This window comes from Garra rufa, chromosome 8 (genome assembly GCF_049309525.1).
Source record: "Garra rufa chromosome 8, GarRuf1.0, whole genome shotgun sequence".
Lineage (NCBI taxonomy): Eukaryota > Metazoa > Chordata > Actinopteri > Cypriniformes > Cyprinidae > Garra > Garra rufa.
In genome coordinates this window covers 9,575,794-9,597,272 of record NC_133368.1, presented here as the reverse complement: position 1 = coordinate 9,597,272, position 21,479 = coordinate 9,575,794, and the positions used below count along the sequence as shown (strand labels likewise).

Sequence of the window (21,479 nt, the reverse complement as noted above, 5' to 3'; positions counted from 1 at the left end):
ATGTGTTGAGAGGTCTGGTTGGGCCCCCCATTTTTTAAAGGAGGTGCTTGTAGCCAGAGGCACCTGCACCGTTGCCTCAAGATTCAGGAATGAGCCCTCTGAGGCTCGGCACATGAGTGCAGACAGGATCCAGCTGCGATGCAAGTGAGAATGAGACTGGGGGCCCATGCTGTGGGAAGAACTAAATCACTTCAACCAGATAATCAATAACATTAGGGACTCTTTACCTTTCATATCCCAACAGACATGCCAATGGGATTCAGAGGCCTGGTTTATAAAAGCAAACACCTCTTGAGCTGGAAATATCAAGTTTCCTTTGAGGAAACCATGAGATGTTTATGTCACTTCGGGTAACATGTTGTTTTCATCTTTAGACTGATGGAGTGAAGATGGCTACAGTGCCACACATGTTTACTGAGTTTGGGTGGCAGACATAATCAAATTTCTGTTACTTTTTCTTCCACAACAGGAATTTTAAGAAAAATATAAGTTGATTTAAAAACTAGTTTAATACAAGCTAAGCTCAGTCCTCACTTACATAAATGAGCTATAGTGTCCTGCAGCCACTAGTTAAAAAATTTCAAAAATTATATCTGGTGTCTGTATAATTTTTGGTTTGACTGTATTTAACACCAATATGCCACGTTAAAACAGACACATGTTGATCGTGTTCATCCAGTAGCTTAGCATACTTTATGACCTGCCACCCACTCCAGTCCCAGCTGTGCTAAAACATTGCTCACCAGCAGACCAACTGGCCAGCCAAACGTGGGTGGACTGAACGCCTGCAGCTTGATTCAGTTCAGTAAAGGAGTTTTAAACACAATAGTCAATTGAGGGAAAGGATCCATCTCTAATTTGGCCACCAAACTAAACCAGAAACAGATTAGCCCATCATTTCACTCCATTCACTGGATCATTTGTAGGTTTCAGATGCCGCCAGTATCATCAGCAAGCTGTCACGGAAAAAATGTGAATTGAGCGTTACTAGCATTGAGGGGATCAGGGGGGACTTGATAGGGAACATATGGACAGTGTTACTGAACTACCAGCTGTTGGGAGTCTTTTTTGAAAAATATTTTACATGGATTTTCTTAAGCCTTTTTAAGCCCTGTTCACACGAAATACAAATTTTCAGCAAAGATTCTCTATAAACTCCTTCATGCTGCAAGATTCTCTATAAACTCTTTTGGCAGCAAGTCTTTTTATAATTGTAGAATTGGCAAACACTTTTTTCAGGTGTTAAAATTTTTTTCCCCAATTAATTTGGTTCTGAGCTCAACAGGTTCTCACTATATTACTACACAGATAGAATTTGAACCATTGTTCAAAAGATTGGGGTCAGTAAGAGCCCAGAGTTTTTAATGGTTTTATTTCTAATGCTCGCCAAGGTTGCAAATGTTGATAATTTTACCAAAATAAGAGGGATTATACAAAACACATTATTTTTTTATTTAGTACTACTGACCTGAATAAGATATTTCACATAAAAGACTTTTACATTTAGTCCACAAGAGAAAATTATAGTTAAATTTATAAAAATCATGCCGTTCATACACCTTGATTCTTAATACTGTGTTGTTACCTGAATGATCCACAGCTGTGTTTAGTGATAGTTGTTCATGAGTCCATTGTTTGTCCTGAACAGTTAAACTGCTTGCTGTTTTTCAGAAAAATCTTTCAGGTCCCACAAATCTTTGGTTTCTTTCTACAGCAACAGTTCTTCTTTCTGAAGAACAGCGGGCAGGTAATTGTTAAGGACAAAAAAGGGACTCATGAACAATCATCACTAAACAAAAAAACAAAACAAAACAAAAAGCATTCAGGTATCACTCAGGTAAGAACACAGTATTAAGAATCAAGTGTATGTAAACTTTAATGGGGTCATTTTTATAAATTCAACTATTATTTTCTTTTGACTATATGTAAACATCTTTTATGTGAAATAGCTTATTCAGGTCAGTACTAAATAAAAAACAACATGAATTCTGTATGATCCCTCTTATTTTGCTGAAATAATTAACATTTTGCAGATTCTGCAAGGTGTATAAACTTTTGACTTCAACTGTATATTATCCATATCAAATCTATGCTTATAAATTGTTTCCAATATTTTACTATGTTGAAATTGTGGTGATATTCCATTTGACAGTTGGAAATTATATACGGTTTAATAACTAAACATAGGATTAACCACAGAACATCACATAATCGTCTCTACATGACCACTATCTCTAATTCTCGTGTGTGGTCTTTTAAGAAATTACAGCACTTTGTTTTTTTGGCCCATGTGTTTAAACGTTTCTTAGAAATGCAAGTGGTGTCCATTCCATGGTGTGTTTATCAATTTGACATTTAGGTATGACATATGTAAGTGCACATAGCAGCGGAACATGTGTGCGTCAGAGCATGTGTGAGAGGCCTGGGTGTGTTTCATACATGTATGGGAAACGTTCCTGTGGGCGGAAAGGGTCTGAGTAGAGACAGAGACATAACATGATCTGATTCTATTCACTATGAAGTCATGAGAGACTGATCTGCTCCTTCCTGTCCAGAAATAGATTATTGCAAACTCTCAAAATTAGTGCAAAAAAGAGACTGTTAGACAGGGGAAATAATCGCTTAGCCTTTGTTGGCTGAGAAGACTCACAATCTCTATTCCAGTTCATCCCAAAGGTGTTAAGGTGGGGTCAAGGCTCTGTAAACGGCCAGTAAAGTTCTTCCACACCAAACTCATCCAACCATGTCTTCCACAGTCATGCTGGAATAGAAAAGGCCTTCCCCAAACTGTTCCCACTAAGTTGGAAACATATGTGTCTTGGTATGCTTAAGCATTAAGATTTCCCTAAGAAAATTAGGCCTAGCCTAACCTAGTCTCGCAGATCCAAACCTTTGGACTGATGGCAAAAGATCTGGGAACCTTGGTCACTTTGAATGGCCCAAAATGGCAAATAAATGACAGGTAAAGCAACCAATCATGTTTAATTTTGTGCCGTATCATGTTTAGGGGCCTAGTAATGTCCCCACAATAACAGACGGGTGTGTAAAACTCTTGGACGTATTTCAAAAAGTAAATGCCCCGAACTTACAGCATTTAGTTGCTCCTGATGAGCACTCGTTGTCACAGTTGTAAACATGACAGCCTTCTTCTTCAATGAGAGGGTTTGGCGTCACGCATCTTTGCTTCCAAGTGGACGTTAAAGAATGCAAGACACATGTCTTCCAGAAGTCCCGTAAAATTCAACCAATCCGATAAAGACTTTGAAACTTCTGAAGTGTTTCCAATTTTCAGTGTTTCCAATGGTCTGTAAGCATGACCTCTGAGGTTGAGACTAAGCACAGCCCCTAAAAAACAGCCCCATAGCAATATCCCTCCTCCACCAAACTTTACACTTTACACAAAGCAATCAGACAGGTAACATTTTTCTGCCATCCACCAAATCCAGATTCGTCAAGCAGGCTCCCAAACAGAAGTGTGATTCGTTGCTCCACAGAAGAAGTTTCCTCTGCTCCAGAGTCCAGTGGTGGCATGCTTTACACCAGGGGTTCTCAACTTTGGCCCTTGAGGTCTATTTTCCTGCAGAGTTTAGCTCTAAACCTAACCAAACACACCTGAACAAGCTACTCAAGGTCTTTAGGATTACTAGAAAGTTGAGTTTGTGAGTTTGATCAAAGTTGGAGCTAAACTCTGCAGGAAAGTGGATTCCGAGGGCCAGAGTTTAGAACCCATGCTTTACACCGCTCCACTTGCCATTGGACTTGGTGATGTAAGGCTTGTATGCAGCTGTTCGGCCATGAAAATCTATTCCATGAAGTGCTTGCCACAGGTTTTTGCTGATATTAATGTAAGTGAAAGTTTGGAAATCTTCAGCTATGGAATCAGCAGAGAGCTGGCAATTTTACCCACCATGCACCTTGTTGACCCCGCTCTGTGACTTTACATGGTCTTCAGCTTTGTGGATTAATTGTTGTTTTTCCTAAATGCTTCCACTTCGCAATAATACGATAACTTAGAGTTGATGGTGGAATATTTAGCAATTTTAAGTCAGTCATCATTGGTAGGATTGACAAAATGTAATTTTGGACCCTGATCTGAGAGATGGAGGATCTTGATATAATCCAAGGACCGCTCAAGATGCCATCTAGCAGACAGGTAAAGCAACCAATCATGTTTCGTTTTGTGTCGCGTCATGTTTAGGGGCGTGGAAATGTCCCCACAATAACAGACAGGTGTGTAAAACTCTTGGACATAGTTCAAAAAGTCTATGTCATGAACTGTACATACTTTTGAAAATCCAGTGTTTAGTTGATTGTGATAAGCGTTCATTGTCACAGTTGTGAACACAATGGCTTTCTTGTTCCATTGGGGTGGGTTCCGTATGCATCAAACGTGCAGCCAACAGTCCATAAGCATGACATCTCAGGGTGGAGACTAAGCCTAACCGCTAAAAAAACATAGCAATATCCCTCCTCCACCAAACTTTACAGTTGACACAAAGCAATCAGATAGGTAACATTTCCCTGCCATCCACCAAATCCAGATCTGCCAATCAGACTGCTAAACAGAAGCATGATTTGTTGCTCCACAGAAGAGGTTTCCACTGCTCCAGAGTCTAGTGGTGGCACGCTTTACACCAGGGGTTCTCAACTCTGGCCCTCGACGTCCACTTTCCTGAAGAGTTTAGCCCCAAACCTAATCAAACACACCCTAAACAAGCTAAACAAGTTCTTCAAGATTACTAGAAAGTTACTGGTAGGTGAGTTTGATCAAAGTTGGAGCTAAACTCTGCATATTTCAAAGAGTCTATGTCGTGAGCTTTCCTCTTTCATGAGGGGGTTTGGCGTCATGCATTTTTTTTTACAGGCGGAACATTAAAGAACGCGAGACATGAGTCTCCTGGCAGTCCTGTATAATTAAACCAATCCAATGGCGACTTTGAGTTTTTCCAATTTTGTGTGCCATATGCATTGAACATTCATCCAATGGTCTGTAGGTGTGACATCTGACGCTGAGACTAATCCCAACCCAAGAAAAACAGCCCCATAGCAATATCCCGTCTCCACCAAACTTTACAGCTGACACAAAGCAATCAGAGAGGTAACGTTTTCCTGCCATCCAACAAATCCAGACTCACCCATCAGACTGCCAAACAGAAGTGTGAAATGTTGCTTCACAGAACAGGTTTCCATTGCTCCAGAGTCCAGTGGTGGCATACTTTACATCACTCCATCAGACACTTTGCCATATTACTTGGTAAAGTGAGGCTTGTATGCAGCTGTTGAACCATGGAAATCTATTCCATGAAACTCCTGCCACAGTTTTTGTGCTAATATTCATGCCAGTGAAAGTTTGGAAATCCTCAGCTATGGAATCCGTTGCCAATTTTATGCACCATGCGCCTCAGCACTCATGTAACATTACATGGTCTTCAGCTTTGTGGCTAAGTTGTTGTTTTTCCAAAATGCGTCCACTTTAAAGTAATACAATAACTTGCAGTTCTTGCTGGAATATTTAGCAATTTTAAGTCAGTCAAAACTGACAGGTGTGGCAGGGTTTTGGACCCTGATCTGAGAAATGAAGGATCTTGATACAGTCTTTTTTTGTGGCACACCCGTACATGAGCAATAATGCTCTGTGTTCTTCACAGTGTAGACAGATATGATATTTAGAAAGATGTTTAGGATAAGACTGACTGACTGTGAATCACTCTAAAGAAAGACTTCCTCAACAGGATATGTACCTGACTGAGACAGGCAGACAGATGTTTAGAACCTACGTCAAACCTCATGTGCATCTTTTCAGCTGCCTTCAGCTTGTTTCCTTTCAAGTCACTTGTAGTGATTACGGTTAGATCACTGTTTAGACTGCCTATTGAGTGGAATCTGCTGGTCTAAATCCTGTGTTGAGACTAACACACAAAAAACAGTTTTTTCTTTAGTAAAACAGGGGCATCTTTATCATATAGCCTAAGCAGACCACAGTTATGTAAAATAGCTGAAAAGGAGGGTTTACTAGTCTGCTGCGAATGTCATTATGGTATTTACTAGTCCCTTATGTCATATTTGACAAAAGCCTCATAAATACAGTTTTACTACTCAAGGTCAGTTTTATTTTATTCTTTACATTCTAGTATATTGTGTTGTTTAAAGGAAATTGCATAGATCTATGCCTTGAAACTATTCTGACCCTGACATTTTCTTCTTTGACACTAAAAAGTAAATATAAAGGAATGTTTGCCAAGACAGGAAAGAAACATTTGTCCAAAACAATATGTTTTACGTCCTTAAAAAAGACTCATCATCAAATACGCACAAACCCAAATCACTTACTGAAAGGAAGGAAGAAGGGGTCAGGATAAGCATTCACCATTTGGAATTTGTTATGGGCACATTTTCAATGAAGTTGTCAGGCTCTGTGTTTCCAGTCAAACAACAATTTACTGCTTATACGGTTGGTACTAACAGGATTTTGGCCTGTCTTTTTTTCTAAAAGTTGGAAAAGCCTTCAAGTCTGAAAGTTACTCAGGCTGTATGTAGTTTACATACTTGTGCATTTTCAAGAGAGATTCAAGGTGTTATAAGGTAGGTGTAGATAGATAGATAGATAGAAAGATAGATAGATAGATAGAAAGATAGATAGATAGATAGATAGATAGATAGATAGATAGATAGATAGATAGATAGATAGATAGATAGATAGATAGATAGATAGATAGATAGATAGATAGATAGATAAGGTTTGAAGATAGATAGATAGATAGATAGATAGATAGATAGATAGATAGATAGATAGATAGATAGATAGATAGATAGATAGATAGATAGATAGATAGATAGATAAGGTTTGAAGATAGATAGATAGATAGATAGATAGATAGATAGATAGATAGATAGATAGATAGATAGATAGATAGATAGATAGATAGATAGATAGATAGATAGATAGATAGATAGATAGATAGATAGATAGATAGATAGACACCCAAATACCACCCACTCAAAAAATAAAAAAGAAATCTTTCACTGCCCACTTGCATGTTGTGCTTCTCCCTGCCTACAATGCTTCTTTTGTTTGTCTATGTGTGCTCTTTGAATCTAAAACGACTTTTCCACAGCTGAATATGGAAAGGGCACAGGCAGAGTGGAAGATGGTGATATTTAAAGGAAATAAAAAAAGTCCTTTGAGCTGAATAACAAGAGAAGAACAGCCTCTTTCATTGCGAAGGCATAAGCAAATGAAGATGGCTTTCGGAATTATTATGGACTGTCTGAAGGAGGGAAATTTCTATACTATTACATGGGATCTCAAAATAATACTACAAATCATACAGAATAATAATAACACTTGTTTCTTGTTGCCTGAATAAAAAACTGTAATCTTCAATATCAATCTGTTTTAACTGTAGGAGTAAAGGTTCGGACTAGAATGTGATCTAACAAACAATGAGAGCAAACAACGTCAACGGATTCTTTCAGTGAGACAGGGACTGGGAATTCAGACGCTCTGCTGCATCCTCTCTCACACAGACACACGGAAGTCTATGAAAGGAGATGCAGGATGCACAACTTATTTACATGAATCAATTCCATTTATAGAGAATACGCATTTTACCCCACACCAAAAAAAGGCAGGCAAGAGGAACTGTGCCTCTTTCCCACCATAGACAAACTATTATAAGAGCCAAGAAATGATCTGATGATATGCATTGTATCGCACTTCCTGATAAGATAAAGCTATAGGTTCCGTATCTGTGTCTCTTATTAAAAATAGGATTGGAATTCATTTACTATCCTTCTGTCGCTCATGTTCAAAAAAGTCTGAGAGCTGAAATCTGAGAGCTTTCTGATACTGCATAGATAGCAACGCAACTGCCACGTTCAAGGCCCAGAAAGGTAGTAAGGACATCATTAAAATTATCCATGTGACATCTGTGTTTCAACTGTAATGTTTTGAAGCTACGAGAATACTTTTTCTGCACAAAGAAAACAAAAATACATTGAGATACTCTCGTGAACGTGCGTCGAAGACTGATAAGGAATAGAAGAAATTGTTGAAGTCACTATTTTTGCTTTCTTTGCACACAGAAAGTATTTGGGCTGGGCCTTAAACATGTCTATGCCGAGTCAAAAATCTCTAGGATTTCATCAAAAATATCTTAATTTGTGTTCCAAAGATAAACAAAGGTCTTATGGGTGTGGAAGACATGAAGGGAAGTAATTAATGACAGAATTTAAATGGGTGAACTATCCCTTTAAAACTATTATTCGCACAAACTGACTTAAATGTTACTAACAAATGGTCCTGTCATTATAACACAAATTAGTTTCGCGTTTAGTTCCCACTGGCCTCACATGTCAAGGCCGGACAGTGGAGGGTCACAAGGGACCCAGTGGGAGATATGAACTGTGTCCAGACATCTGTGAGGCAGTTTTTCCCTATAATCATCATTCATGAACACATACATACTGTACACTGAGGACTATACAAAGAGTGGAAAAGCGTGTTTGGCTAAAGTAAGATGCTGACAGATCCTGGAAGGAAACAAAACTGTGAAACGTGATAGTATTTTGGATGGAATAAGTTTTACTTTCTTATGCCAAGTTTGCTGCCACAACGCTGGGGTTGCCAGGGCATTGCTATACAGTTGATAAAGGTTGTAACTATTTTAGCTGCTTGCTTTATATTTAGTCCCTGTATGCTAACAGCACAAAGCATTTCAACCATGTGATTTGTATAACAATGTAAATCCTGTTGTGCATTAAAACTATAAATCACCAGTGAAATGTTGACTTACATATAACAGAATGTCAAACTGAACAGAAATATGAGTTTTCAAGTGCGTCAGAAACACAAACAGGGAGTGTTTGTCTGCGACTCCTTCCCTTCTGTGTTTTCATTTACGTTTAACAAAAGGAAAAATGTCTTCTGGAATGAGTGCCGTATACCTTTAGGAGCCTTGCCACTTATTATATGGCTCAACAGAACAATCAAAGCCCTTTTCCTGATCCTGTACAGTGCAGGAAAAAAGACAACTGAACTGACATCTCAAGTCATACTCACAAGGCCCTTCATATCCTGATGTTTGCTAAGGAATGTATTTCCTCTCTCCCCCACCCTCCCTAAGGAGCTCTACTTTCACCACAGATGACGAAAGGGTCACAGATATGGTGAACAAGCAAACGCATCTTGTGCAGCCTAATAGACTGTCAAGCAATTCAATCTGTATTGTATTGTAAAACATCGGAAATATTAAAACTTTAGGGTTTTTTGAGTGTACTTCAGGCCAAAATATCTGTGAACATAAGTTCAACAAAATGTGTTTCATCTTGACATGAAGCTATATTGTGTATTCTTGATGTAAAAATCAATTTGTTCGGGTTTGTTTGGAAGTGGTGTACAAGCAAATGCCAATATCATTTATCCCTTATCCATTAAAATGTTATTTTACTGTATTTCCTGCATGCAGCTACATTTCTTGACAAATTTCCTTTAGTTCTATGTTTTGCATTAGGCATATGGTGGTGTTTTCAAATCCAACACAGTAGTACTGCATGGATAAAGATGCTGGTTTGTGCTAGAAGGCTAAAAGAGACTTACCCTTGCACCCTTCTCAGGAAAACATTGACACCCTCCGCTGCAGTCTCTCCCCCCACATGGTCCACCAGTCTTCTTCACTCCCTGAGAAAGAGAGGAAAAAATACAATGGTAAGATGGCACATTTTTGGGTTATGTGCTTACTCAATGTCAACGGATGTTATGCCATGTGAAATGACAAAGTACATTTGATTTATAGCATATTTATCATTGTAAATAACAGACAAGAATGCTGCAAAGTTGCGATGTCGTGCTCGAGGCTCTCACAATGCTGTGGGTTTTTCTAATGTGGCAGCTTGATGTGAATGCCCATCATGTTCCAGACATTCTTGTGACTCATGGTCAAACCATGTCACTCAAAAAAACATATTTCATTTTTTTATGCAGGGCATTTAGAGGACAAAATAATTTCAAAAATATGCATGGAAATTTATTTAAGGTTTTACTTACATTAAACAACTCAACCACGTATACAAAAAACATCAACCACTAATTTTCCATTTTTCTGTTTTGGAAGAAAATAAGTGGTTGATGGTTTGGTTTTATTAAAACTAACAGATTCCAGTGCTTTTCCTTGTGTTATATGAAGATAGATTTTACTGCTTAAAGGGATAGTTCACCCAAAAATGAAAATTCTGTCATTACTTACTCACCCTCAGAGTTGGGCATGTTACTTTTAAAAAGGTAATTATAGTTACCAGGTATTTCTCACAAATAGTAACTGAGTTACATAATTTTAAAAGTAACTAATTACCAAGGAAAGTAACTATTGTTACTTTTTAAAAATGTTCAAATACTGGATGCCCCCAATATTAAATATGTTGTATAAAACATTGTAAACGAATCTACACTATATTTAATGTTGCTGTGGGATAATGTGAGAAACCTTCCAGGGGCTAAATACCATGTTATTGGGGTTTTTTCAACCCGCAGACATTAAAAACATCCTGCGGCAACACTGTTAAACCCTCTGGGATCGAAGAGCGCAACAGTGTGGTCTGTCTCATTTTTTCTTCATGATCGCAAAAAACTTAAAATAATCATACATATAAGAATAAGGTATCTTTGAAACTGCAAAGGATCTACTTTTATGTGTACAGTCATAATAACAACAAAACAATGTGCTTTTGTAAAATAACGAAAATAAACAGGGTGTGCTCTCTGTCATCTTGGTCTCTGTCACCTTTCTTCACAGACATGTAAATAAAACAGAATCTCAGTGAATACTTGCCTCACAGACATGAGTATTACATGTATAGAAAGCTTGAAATGTCTACTTTCAAATGAAAATCACATCAAAAACAAATATTCTCTGATAAAGTAATTGGTATGATACCAATGCGAGCTCCAGTTATTCCTGTCTAAACTCATCAAGCCCACGAGTGGCCCCATTTTTTACATTTTCAAAATCCACGTGAGACCCACGGACATGTAGGTAAATGCCCACATCACCTCCATAAACAAACGTGAACGTAATCTTTGTTTCTGGAACAAGACGTGCTGAAAGGAATAAGACAGAATTTACCTCAGAAGAAGAATGGGATGCGCAGCTTTACTCATTAATGAAAAAAAGTAATGCCATTAGTAACACAATTTATTTATAATTCCGTTATTCCCATCACTCTTGTGTCGTTTCAAACCAGTAAGGACTTTTCGTTCATATTTGGGACACAAATATATATATATATATTTTTTAAGAAATCTGAGAACATTCTGACCCTGCATAGACAGTAATGCAACTACCACATTTAAGGCCCAGAAAGGTAGTAAAGACATCGTTAAAATAGCCCAAGTGACATCAGTGGTTCCACTGTAATGTTAAGAATCTACTAGAATACTTAATGAGAGTACGCAAAAAGTATTCTCATAGCTTCATAACATTACGGTTACTGATGTCACGTGGACTATTTTAATGATGTCCTTACTACCTTTTTGGGCCTTGAATGTATCAGTTGTGTTGCTGTCTATTGTGTTCTGAAGATGAGCAAAGGTCTTCCGGGTTTGGAACAACATGAGGCTGAGTAATTAATGAGTTAGACCATATAGTTTGAACTTAGTGCCAACTAAAGTATTTCACTAAAGCTAAAAGCTAACTTTTAACTTGTGACGTGTATTAACTGCAGGAATTTAGTTTAGGGGGTATGTAAATGAACATTACTGAGCCAATGTATACATGATTTCTTTTTCTTTTTGTGAGGGGGGACCTTGTTTATCAGAGAGTCCCATTCTATGACGACAGCACGTCTGCTTACACCTACACACTGATTCCACAGACTAATGAAACAGCCCTGTGTGTGAAACATTTAAGGCCAAGACAAAACTGTCTGCTTTTTTCTTGCTGTGCGACAAAGTGATTCAGAGACATTTTGTCTTGTTCGTCTGATATGGGATGCTTGGCAAGCAACAGACAAAGCCCACATTGAGCCTCCTGCCTCAAGTCACAAAGAATTCTTTTAAATGAGACCTCAGACAGATTCATGGTCCTCTAACAGAGGAAAAATAAATAAAGTTGCATGCCCTTTCTTTCAGATGCACTGCAGAGTCCAGATTTATAATCAAATCAAATATTTAAATATTGAATATTTATCAAATATGTAAATTATTAAGAGGATAGTTTAACAGCCTAATATCAAACACAAAATGGTGGCTGTACTGCTATTAATGGTCTTCTCTGAGCACTGTATGTTCTGAAACAATGCATGCAGTGACTCCATAGGGAAGCATTGTTTTACGGAAGGTGGAAAAGATGAAGAACTAAACAGTCATGGCAACTTAAACAATGAGTGTAAGACTGGCCAGTTTCAGTTTATTGCTAAATAGCTGATGATTACAGCAGATGATGAGAGGAGTATTGTGTTCTGTCCTGTTCCACCCCACGCTTTCCCCACAAAAATGACCTTTTCCACTGCTACCTGGAAAAACATTTCCAAACAAGCCTGAGACAATGATCACCTGATTAGCATTTGTCCCCTCTCAGCACAAGCTGTCAAAAAGGTCTTGAGTATGCACTCAGAAGTGTGTTTTTGTACGTAGTGGTATGAGGTTTTCCAAATCAAATTATTGAAGGACAAAGGGTAATGAGTAACAACTCAAAGTTTCCTTTCTTCCGGTCATGCAATGCCAGTGCTATGACAGGAGCTGAGAGTTTCACCCATATATGATGGATTTATTTCTACATTGTGGTTGAATAATGGAGAAATTCAATGTTCCTGTAATATTGTAAAGTTAACGGGGTGGATCATGTGTTGGAGCTGTGGTCTGGCATACGATGGAACGGCACCTTGGGTGTTGTGAGTTTGAATTGCAAATTGATGTCTTTTCCCATTCCTGTTTCCCCGTTTAAATAAAAGTTCATAGTTCAACAAAAAATGAAACTTATGGCACCCTTATGGCATTTTAAACCTGTATGTTTTTCCTTTGTGGAGCACAAAATAAGATATTTTGTAGAATGCTGAGTTATAAAACATTGGACCCTTACTGGCTTACATTATGTAGACGAAAAAACAGTCATAAAATGTTTAAAAATTAAATGAGGGTAAATAAATGACAATTTTCATAATATAACTTAAAGGGATAGTTCACCCAAAAATGAAAATTTAATGTTTATCTGCTTACTCCCAGTGCATCTAAGATGTAGGTAACTTTGTTTCTTCAGTAGAACACAAACGAAGATTTTTAACTCAAACCGTTGCAGTCTGTCATTCATATAATGGCAGTCAATGGGACCGACAGCTTTGAGAGTTAAAAAACATACACAAACAAAACCAAATGAAACTCTGCGGCTTGTGACAATACATTGAGGTGTTGGTCTGTGCAAGAACCTGAATATTTTATATCATTTTTTTTTACCTCTGATCCACCTCAATGTCTAACTGCCCTGAGCATGTTTACAACAAAAATTGCCATTGAGCCACTGATGTCACATGAACTATTTTAACAATGTCCTTACTACTGTATGTTTCTGTGCGCCTTGACTGTGGTAGGACCCTTGCTGGCTATGGAGGGTCAGAAAGCTCTCGGATTTCATCAAAAATATCTTAATTTGTGTTCCGAAGATGAACAAATGTCTTACGGGTTTGGAACGACATGAAGGTGAGTAATTAACGACAGAATTGTCATTTTTGGGTGAACTATCCCTTTAAAGAGTGATATTAAGGTAACCATAAATATCTTTCCCATTTAAAGTGATGTTCTGATGTCTAAATGCACTCAGGGCACTTGGTCAGTGTGCAGTCTGTTCAGCCTTCACAGGAAGCTCAGAAGGCTGTCTGTTAGGCCTTCGGCTATGTCTATAACAAAAAACAAAACCAGACAAAAACATACAAAGCAAAAACACAGACACAGATTTGTTACTGCAGAAGCCAGAAATGTCCCAGACAACACTGACCACTAAAACAACAATAAAACTAGACAACAGAGGCATAGACAAATGAGGACCGAACTGGCAGTCGTCTAAGTATGAAGCTCAAAGCCACACTCATAGACAAACAGAGCAGATGATGCACACACTGTTTTTACACTTGGTTCAAGCTTGGTCCAAAACCACCCACCTGCCACTTCAACTTTAAGTCTCTTTTTTACATACTCAAATTAACCATACAAACTCGACTCAAGAGTTTTTTAACTGTCAGACATATCTATGGTACATATTTCAAAGGCATCTTGCTGTCATGTAGAAGGAAGCTAAGTGTTCAATAGGCCTTATTCATTCAAAGACATTTTAAGGCTCCTTAAATAAGAGACAGAGGCAAGTCTATGCTCCATCCTGGAGCTGTGACTTCAGCCTGAAACTATCTGCATTCATCAGTGATGATCATTTAACAATTATGCCCAAATTACATATAATCAAGTCTTTGAGACTTATTCTATGAATAGCTGAAATTGAAAACATGCTGTAAATAATGATAAATAACCTGTGTTCATTTTTATTAAGTATTGCTATAGAGAGACCATAAAGAGTATTTATTATGAGAATATATGAACTCTGCTCAAAAGTTTGTGAACTCTTTGTTTGTGAAAGTTTCTGCTCACCAAACCTGCATTTATTTGCTCCAAAGTACAATAAAACAGTAAAAATGTGAAATATTTTTACTATTTAAAATAACTGTTTTCTGTTTGAATATATTTTAAAATGTAATTTATTTCTGTGATTTTAAAGCTGATTTTTTAGCATCATTACTCCAGTCACATGAACCTTCAGAAATCATTCTAATATTCTGATCTGCTGCTCAAAAAAGCATTTATTATTAGTACTTTGTTGAAAACCACTGAGCAGACATTGTTTTCGGTTTCTTTGATGAATAGAAAGTTCAGAAAAACAGTATTTATCTGAATAGAAATCTTTTGTAACATTATAAATGTCTTTTGATCAATTTAAAGCATCCTTTCTAAATAAAAGTATTTTCTATCATTGCTTCCCCCCATCAAATAAAACCGTACTCAACTGTTTTAAATATTGATAATAATAATAATAATAATAAATGTTTCTTGAACAGTAAATCAGCATATTAGAATGATTTTCTGAAGGATCAAGTGAAACTGAAGACTGGAGTAATGATGCTGAAAATGTTTTAATCACAGGAATAAATAACATTTTAAAATATATTCAAATAGAAAGAAGTTATTTTAAATACTAAAAATATTTCACAATGTTACTGCTTTTGTTGTATTTTGAATCAAATAAAAGCAGGCTTGGTGAGCAAGAGACTTAATTAAAAAAAAAACATTTAAATTCCTACTGTTCAAAAACTTTTGACAGGTAGTGTACTTTAAAAAAATATATATATATGATCAAGTGCGAAATAAATGTAGTGTTTATTTTTGAAAGGACAGAGATGTGATCAGTATGCATAAATCCTTGTTTAGTCTAGAAATTCCGTAAGCCTAGACTTTATACATAAAGTACCTCGTGTCAGAATGATTAACATGTCTAATAAAGAGAAAAGAGTCAGATAACAGTGTTCTGTGTCCTTTTCCTCAACCTGTCCCCTCCTCCACGCTCCATATGGCCTTGTTTTGACTACATAGGGTGAGTGTTCACTGTTCATCTTCAAACACTGATAAATGGAAACTATTACTTTGCGTGATGCAGCTGCATATTGTTTGGCACAACAAACCAAATTTACTAAGTGCACCTTTAAGACACAAGGATTGTTTGAAAGACACCATCATTATAATTTAATATCAGTTATGTGGTCAAATTTGCTTGGCAATTCTACTGGGTGGCCATTTTAAAAGTCCTCACGATTACTGATTTAGATTGATGTATCTTGTTGGACATCACCATTTGCTTTTGTGGTGTTTACTAGACAGCCTGATGACACTGTAATGACTTAAGCACTGCATGTTTACATAACTGTGTGGACACATGGCAGGAAAATGACTTCCATCCCATTTGTTTAAATGGGAACGTGTTATTACGATAAAGAGAAAGAAACGTCCATTTATGGTTGCCAGTGTTTGCCTGTACACACAACAGACAACATGACTCATGCTGTTCTTAACGCACCACAGTCATAACTCTCTGCGGTTAACCACACAACCAGAATTCCCAAAATCATTTCAACGCTCTTGTCCAGCCTTGGCCAAACCATCGAACAGGTGTCTGGAACACATTGGGATCCAGATGCTTCAGGCCTTTTCCTCCGGACAGGGAAATTGGCGTGAACTCTTATCAACAACACACAAAAAATAAACAAATACAATATGTTCTTGGTTTATACTTAATTATAGGCTTTAGTCACTATAGACACCATGTTTAATGTATCACGGATGAATCAAGACTTCCAAATGATCAGATGGATAATTTGTTGAGCAAACTGTAATGTTTTTAAATTTGAATTTAAACTTTAAATCTCAATCCTCTTAAATATAGACCAGAGGTGTGTTTCCCAAAAACATCATTTACCAAATATTTTCACATTTTCCCCTGTTAGCAACATAGTTCAATGTTTCAGTGTTCCCAAAACCACTGGGAATGTTCAGCATCGCAAACGTATATGGTCTGAACTACAAGAATAGTTTCTACTAAAAGTGGCATTTGTCCTATACTTGATTCACAACAGCAACATCTACATTGCTTTCTCCTGGCATTACAGTCATGTACAGTATCTCACAAAAGTGAGTACACCCCTCACATTTCAGCAACCATATATCCTCTCAAGGGACAATACTATAGAAATGAATATATTTTAGAGTAGTCAATGTGCAGCTTGTATAGCAGTATAGATTTACTGTCCTCTGAAAATAACTCAACATACAGCCAGTATTGTCAAAATAGCAGGCAACAAAAGTGAGTACACCCTATGTGATAACAGCAGTATTTTGTTTAACCATGCAAAGCCACATGTCCTATTCATCATGTTTATGTTTTTGTCTGCTTGACAGGACCATACAAAGTTGTGTATCTTTTATTAGAGCATTTAAAATTTGTGGCTTTGAGTACAATTCTCTCATACTGACCACTGGATGTTCAACATGGCATCTCATGACAAAGAACTCTCTGAGATTTAAGAATTAGAATTGTTGCTCTCTACAAAGATGGCCAAGACTATTAGAGTTTCAGTAACACCCTGAAACCGAGTTACACTACAGTGGTCATGGTCATACAGGGGTTTTCCAAGATGGGTTCAATTCAGAACAGGCCGTGCAAGGGTCGATCAACAAAGTTTAGCACTCGTTCTGTGCGGCAGGTGCAGAACCTGGCTTCAAAAAACAGATGCATGAGTGCTGCCAGCATTGCTTTAAAGGTTGCAGAAGTAGAAGGTCAGCTTGTCAGTGCTCAGACCATACGCCGCACACTGCAACAAGTCAGTTTGCATAGGCGTCGTTCCAGAAGGAAGCCTCATCTGAAGCTGGCTCACAAGAAAGCCTGCAAACAGTTTGCTGAAGACAACCTGTCCAAGAGCATGAATTACTGGAACCATGTCCTGTGGTCTGATGAGACTAGAAGATAAACTTGTTTGGCTCAGATGGTGTCCAGCATGTGTGGCGATGCCCTGGTGAGGAGTACCAAGAAAATTGTGTCTTGTCTACAGTCAGCTCTGGTCAATTCCATGCCCAGGATGATTAGGGCAGTGCCAGATAACAATGGTGCTAACACAATATATTGGCACTTTGGACAAGTTCACTTAGGGTGTACTCACTTTTGTTGCCAGCTATTTTCACAAAAATGGCTGTATGTTGAGTAATTTTCAGGAGACAATAAATCTATACTGCTATACAAGCTGCACATTGACCTCTCTAATATATATCTAAGTTTCATTTCTATAGCATTGTCCCTTGAGAAGATACTAAAATGGTTGCTGAAATGTGAGGAGTGTACTCACTTTTGTGACATTCTGTGTATTATAATTAATCTAAATGCATATTAATTTTGACAGAATATTAAGAATCGTCAGCCAGCAGAATAGAGAGTAGATAGTGCTGTGAATGTTTATATAGTTACCAATGAATGGGACACTACATTTTATTCAAAACCTCTTGGATACTGACTAAATCTCTTAATACATCTTGGCTTTTATAAGATTTCCCCAAGAAACAGGCAAGAATGAATAGGCTGTCCACCATGATTTCTGTTCTTTTCCACAACAAAGCACTGGAACACAGCAAACTTGTAATTACAACTTCAGAATTGGGAAATAGGAAGTTTCCGATAGCATGTGAAGGTAGCATTAGTCATTGCATGGGAAACACTCTCCAGATCGTTAGGTGATTCTTGCAGAAATGTTAAGGCTGTTTAGTTTTTTTCCTGAACCATTAGCCAATATTCTACGTAAAAAAAAAAAAAAAAAAAAAAAAAAAAAAAAAAAAAAAAGATTTCCTCTGTGAAAATTGCAAAATACTGTAGGGGTTGCAGCTTTGCTGTAAATACGCTCTGGTCCCGGATGACAACCTCATGAGGGAGAATTGGGACATCCTTTCCATAATCGAATCCAGGTTTGAAGCAGCCAGAACTGGATACTTTTCAGCACAATTTGTTCTTTTCAAGTATGTGCAATGTTTTTATACATGTAAGCTCCCATTAAAAAAGTCACCAAATGTACCATAGTATAGCATTATCAGTTTTTTTGCTGATAATGCTATACTATGATATTCTTTAAAAAAATGTGTAAATATCAAGGTGTATCAGTATAGTAATAATTTCAAGTAGCAAGGTATAGAGTATATCAAAGGTATTGTCATGTGATACCACAAAAATAGGCAATTACTATTAGAAATGTTCTATTGGAACTGTTATAGATTATAGAGTATTTGAGGAAAACAAGGAAATAGACATAAATTAGAGCAACAGTTTGAAGTGTGTAACAGTTTGGATATTCTGACATCCCTGCTAAAACATTAATGCACTACCCTGCAGACACAATTTGTGCTACCTACTGAATATTACTGTAAAATACTGCATATCAAATATTTACATTTTTGAAAATGGCTAATAGCAAAATGCAATAGCTGTTGTGTTCAACAGGTCTCAAAATGATGGAAGACATTGAAATGGAATCTCAGTTTACTGACATAAAACAACATTGAGGCGAAGTATAAACAATCTCCCATATACATTACAAAGCTGTGCATGATGGGAGCTGATGTTTGATGTCTGAACATGTATGAAGCCACTTCTGGCTTTACATTTTGTCAGATGTAAACTGGAGTTATACCCTCAACTCAATTGTTGATTGCCTAAAGATGTTTTGTAACTGAATAGGACTTTTAACCACTCAGCTGTCTGCTTAAACAGTGACCCATAAGAATCTCAGATTACTTTAAAGCTTTCTGAACACTGACATTTTGCCCTCTGTTGACCTTTCACCTTAGCTGGGCTCTTGCCTCGGCTTGGGATCCTGATTAGAAAGATGATGGAAGACAAGAGCTACTGTTATGAGTTGTGCGCTAAAGACTTAAAATCTTGAGTGCTTTTTGATTTATTTTTCAGTCCTGCTTTCAGTAAGATCAAAAAAGGGACTGTATAAAATTTGCAGTCATTTTACAGTAAATCAATTTGTCTCGCAACAGATGCTATACAACAAAACTGTTTAGTTCCCAGCTCTTATTTGCTATTCAGGCCAGGAAGAAAGCTGGTCCTGAACAACACTATCATTATGTGGCCACATGAACCGCAGACAAACTTCCCTCTGAAGCACCACTTGATGATTTCCTCTCCAATTTACATATCTGTAAGTTTCTCTCCCATCCTTCTGCTTTCTTCAATTGTTTATTCATTCAGTCTGCCTTTTCTCTTTGGTCATTAGGGGTGTAAAGCACCTGTCTTTTTCTTTTCTTTTCTTTTCTTTTCTTTTCTTTTCTTTTCTTTTCTTTTCTTTTCTTTATTTTTTATTTTATTTTATTTTATTTTATTTTATTTTATTTTATTTTATTATTTTATTTTATTTTATTTTATTTTATTTTATTTTATTTTATTTTATTTTATTTATTTTATTTTATTTTATTTTATTTTATTTTATTTTATTAAGAAGCACCAGTAGGAGTTCTGGCTCACTTGGTACCCGGCATGAGAAAAACACTTGAAAATATTCCAATAGAGTCCAATAGAAAACACTAAAATTGTAGCATAATGTTCATTATCAAGAAGAATTTTTTTTTTATTAGTACTTACAGAATAAAAAATTCCTGAGAATTTACTCACCCCCATTTCATCCAAGATGTTTAAGTCTTTCTTTCTTCAGTCAAAAAGAAATTAAGGTTTTTGAGGAAAACATTCCAGGATTTTTCTTCATATAGGAGATTTCGATGGTCATCAATGGTTTGAAGGTCCAAATTGCAGTTTCAATGCAGATTCAAAGGGCTCTACATGATCCCAGAGGAGTAAGGGTCTTATCTAATGAAACGATCAATCATTTTCTAAAAATTTATATAAATTTTAACCACAAATGCTCGTCTTGCACTAGCTCTGCGATGCGCATCGGTGATTTCATGCATATTTTTTTTTAGAAATTAACAGATTGTTTAACTAGATATGACCATTATTCTGCGCAGAGCCCTTTGAAGTTGGATTGAAATTGCATTTTGGACATTAAACCCATTGGCTCCCATTGAAGTCCACTTTATGGAGAAAAACTTCCTTTCTGGAGGTGAACTAATCCAACAAATTGTGCCTACACAACTTAAACTGGAAATAAAAGGGGACCATTTTTAGCGAATTTAAACAGAAATATGAAGCTTTTACATATTTCATATATAAATTAAACTCTTCAGTTAAATCATATTATTTCAGTATTATCTGAGTTGAAAAGTCATTTTAAGGCTTTTTAAGAATTTGTCAAGATCACAAAATTAAAAAATTGGATATAACTTGACAGAAAAAGATTAGCAAACAATTTTTTGACACTAACGTCACACTAACAAACAAACAGTTTATGTCTTGTGGCTATATTATTAAAACAGTGAGTATTTTTATGTATTTTGATACATTTTTTTGTAGAATTACAATCAAAATCCACTATCAGTTTAAATGTGCAAGATGTGTCTGTGTTTGTTTTGACATGCGAAGCGGACAGATTCAGATGAACCTGACTGATCTGGAGGAGGCATCCATACCACCTGCCAATTAAAGGACTTTATAATGAGTTGCTATAAGAGTGGAATGTGACCTGTGTGTATGCGTATGCGTGTGCATGCGTGTGTGTGTGCGTGTGCTCGTGTGTGACCCTCACACAGGTCAGTGGGAGTTCAGTAGGACTGCGCTGTTTCACATGTCTGAGGGAGTGCGGGCAGCAGCTGGGCTGTAAAGCTCAGAATACCAGGACGCTTTATGAGTTTTTCAGGATTTCACCACAACCTCCTACTGATACACATGTGTTCTCGTATAACGTAACGGATGATACTGTGCGATAGGAATTGACAACACAAACAAACTATCATGACTGGA

The 21,479-nt window shown here is 37.0% G+C and overlaps 1 protein-coding gene across 1 annotated transcript in view; it reads right to left on the bottom strand.

Annotated features, from left to right (window-relative positions):
- Positions 1 to 21,479, bottom strand: part of col4a2 (collagen, type IV, alpha 2) — a 96,610-nt gene that overhangs the window by 51,994 nt on the left and 23,137 nt on the right. The window contains exon 4 of the mRNA XM_073845001.1: positions 9,599 to 9,679. Coding sequence (XP_073701102.1) covers positions 9,599 to 9,679 — 81 coding nt within the window. The remainder of the gene's footprint in view (positions 1 to 9,598; positions 9,680 to 21,479) is intronic.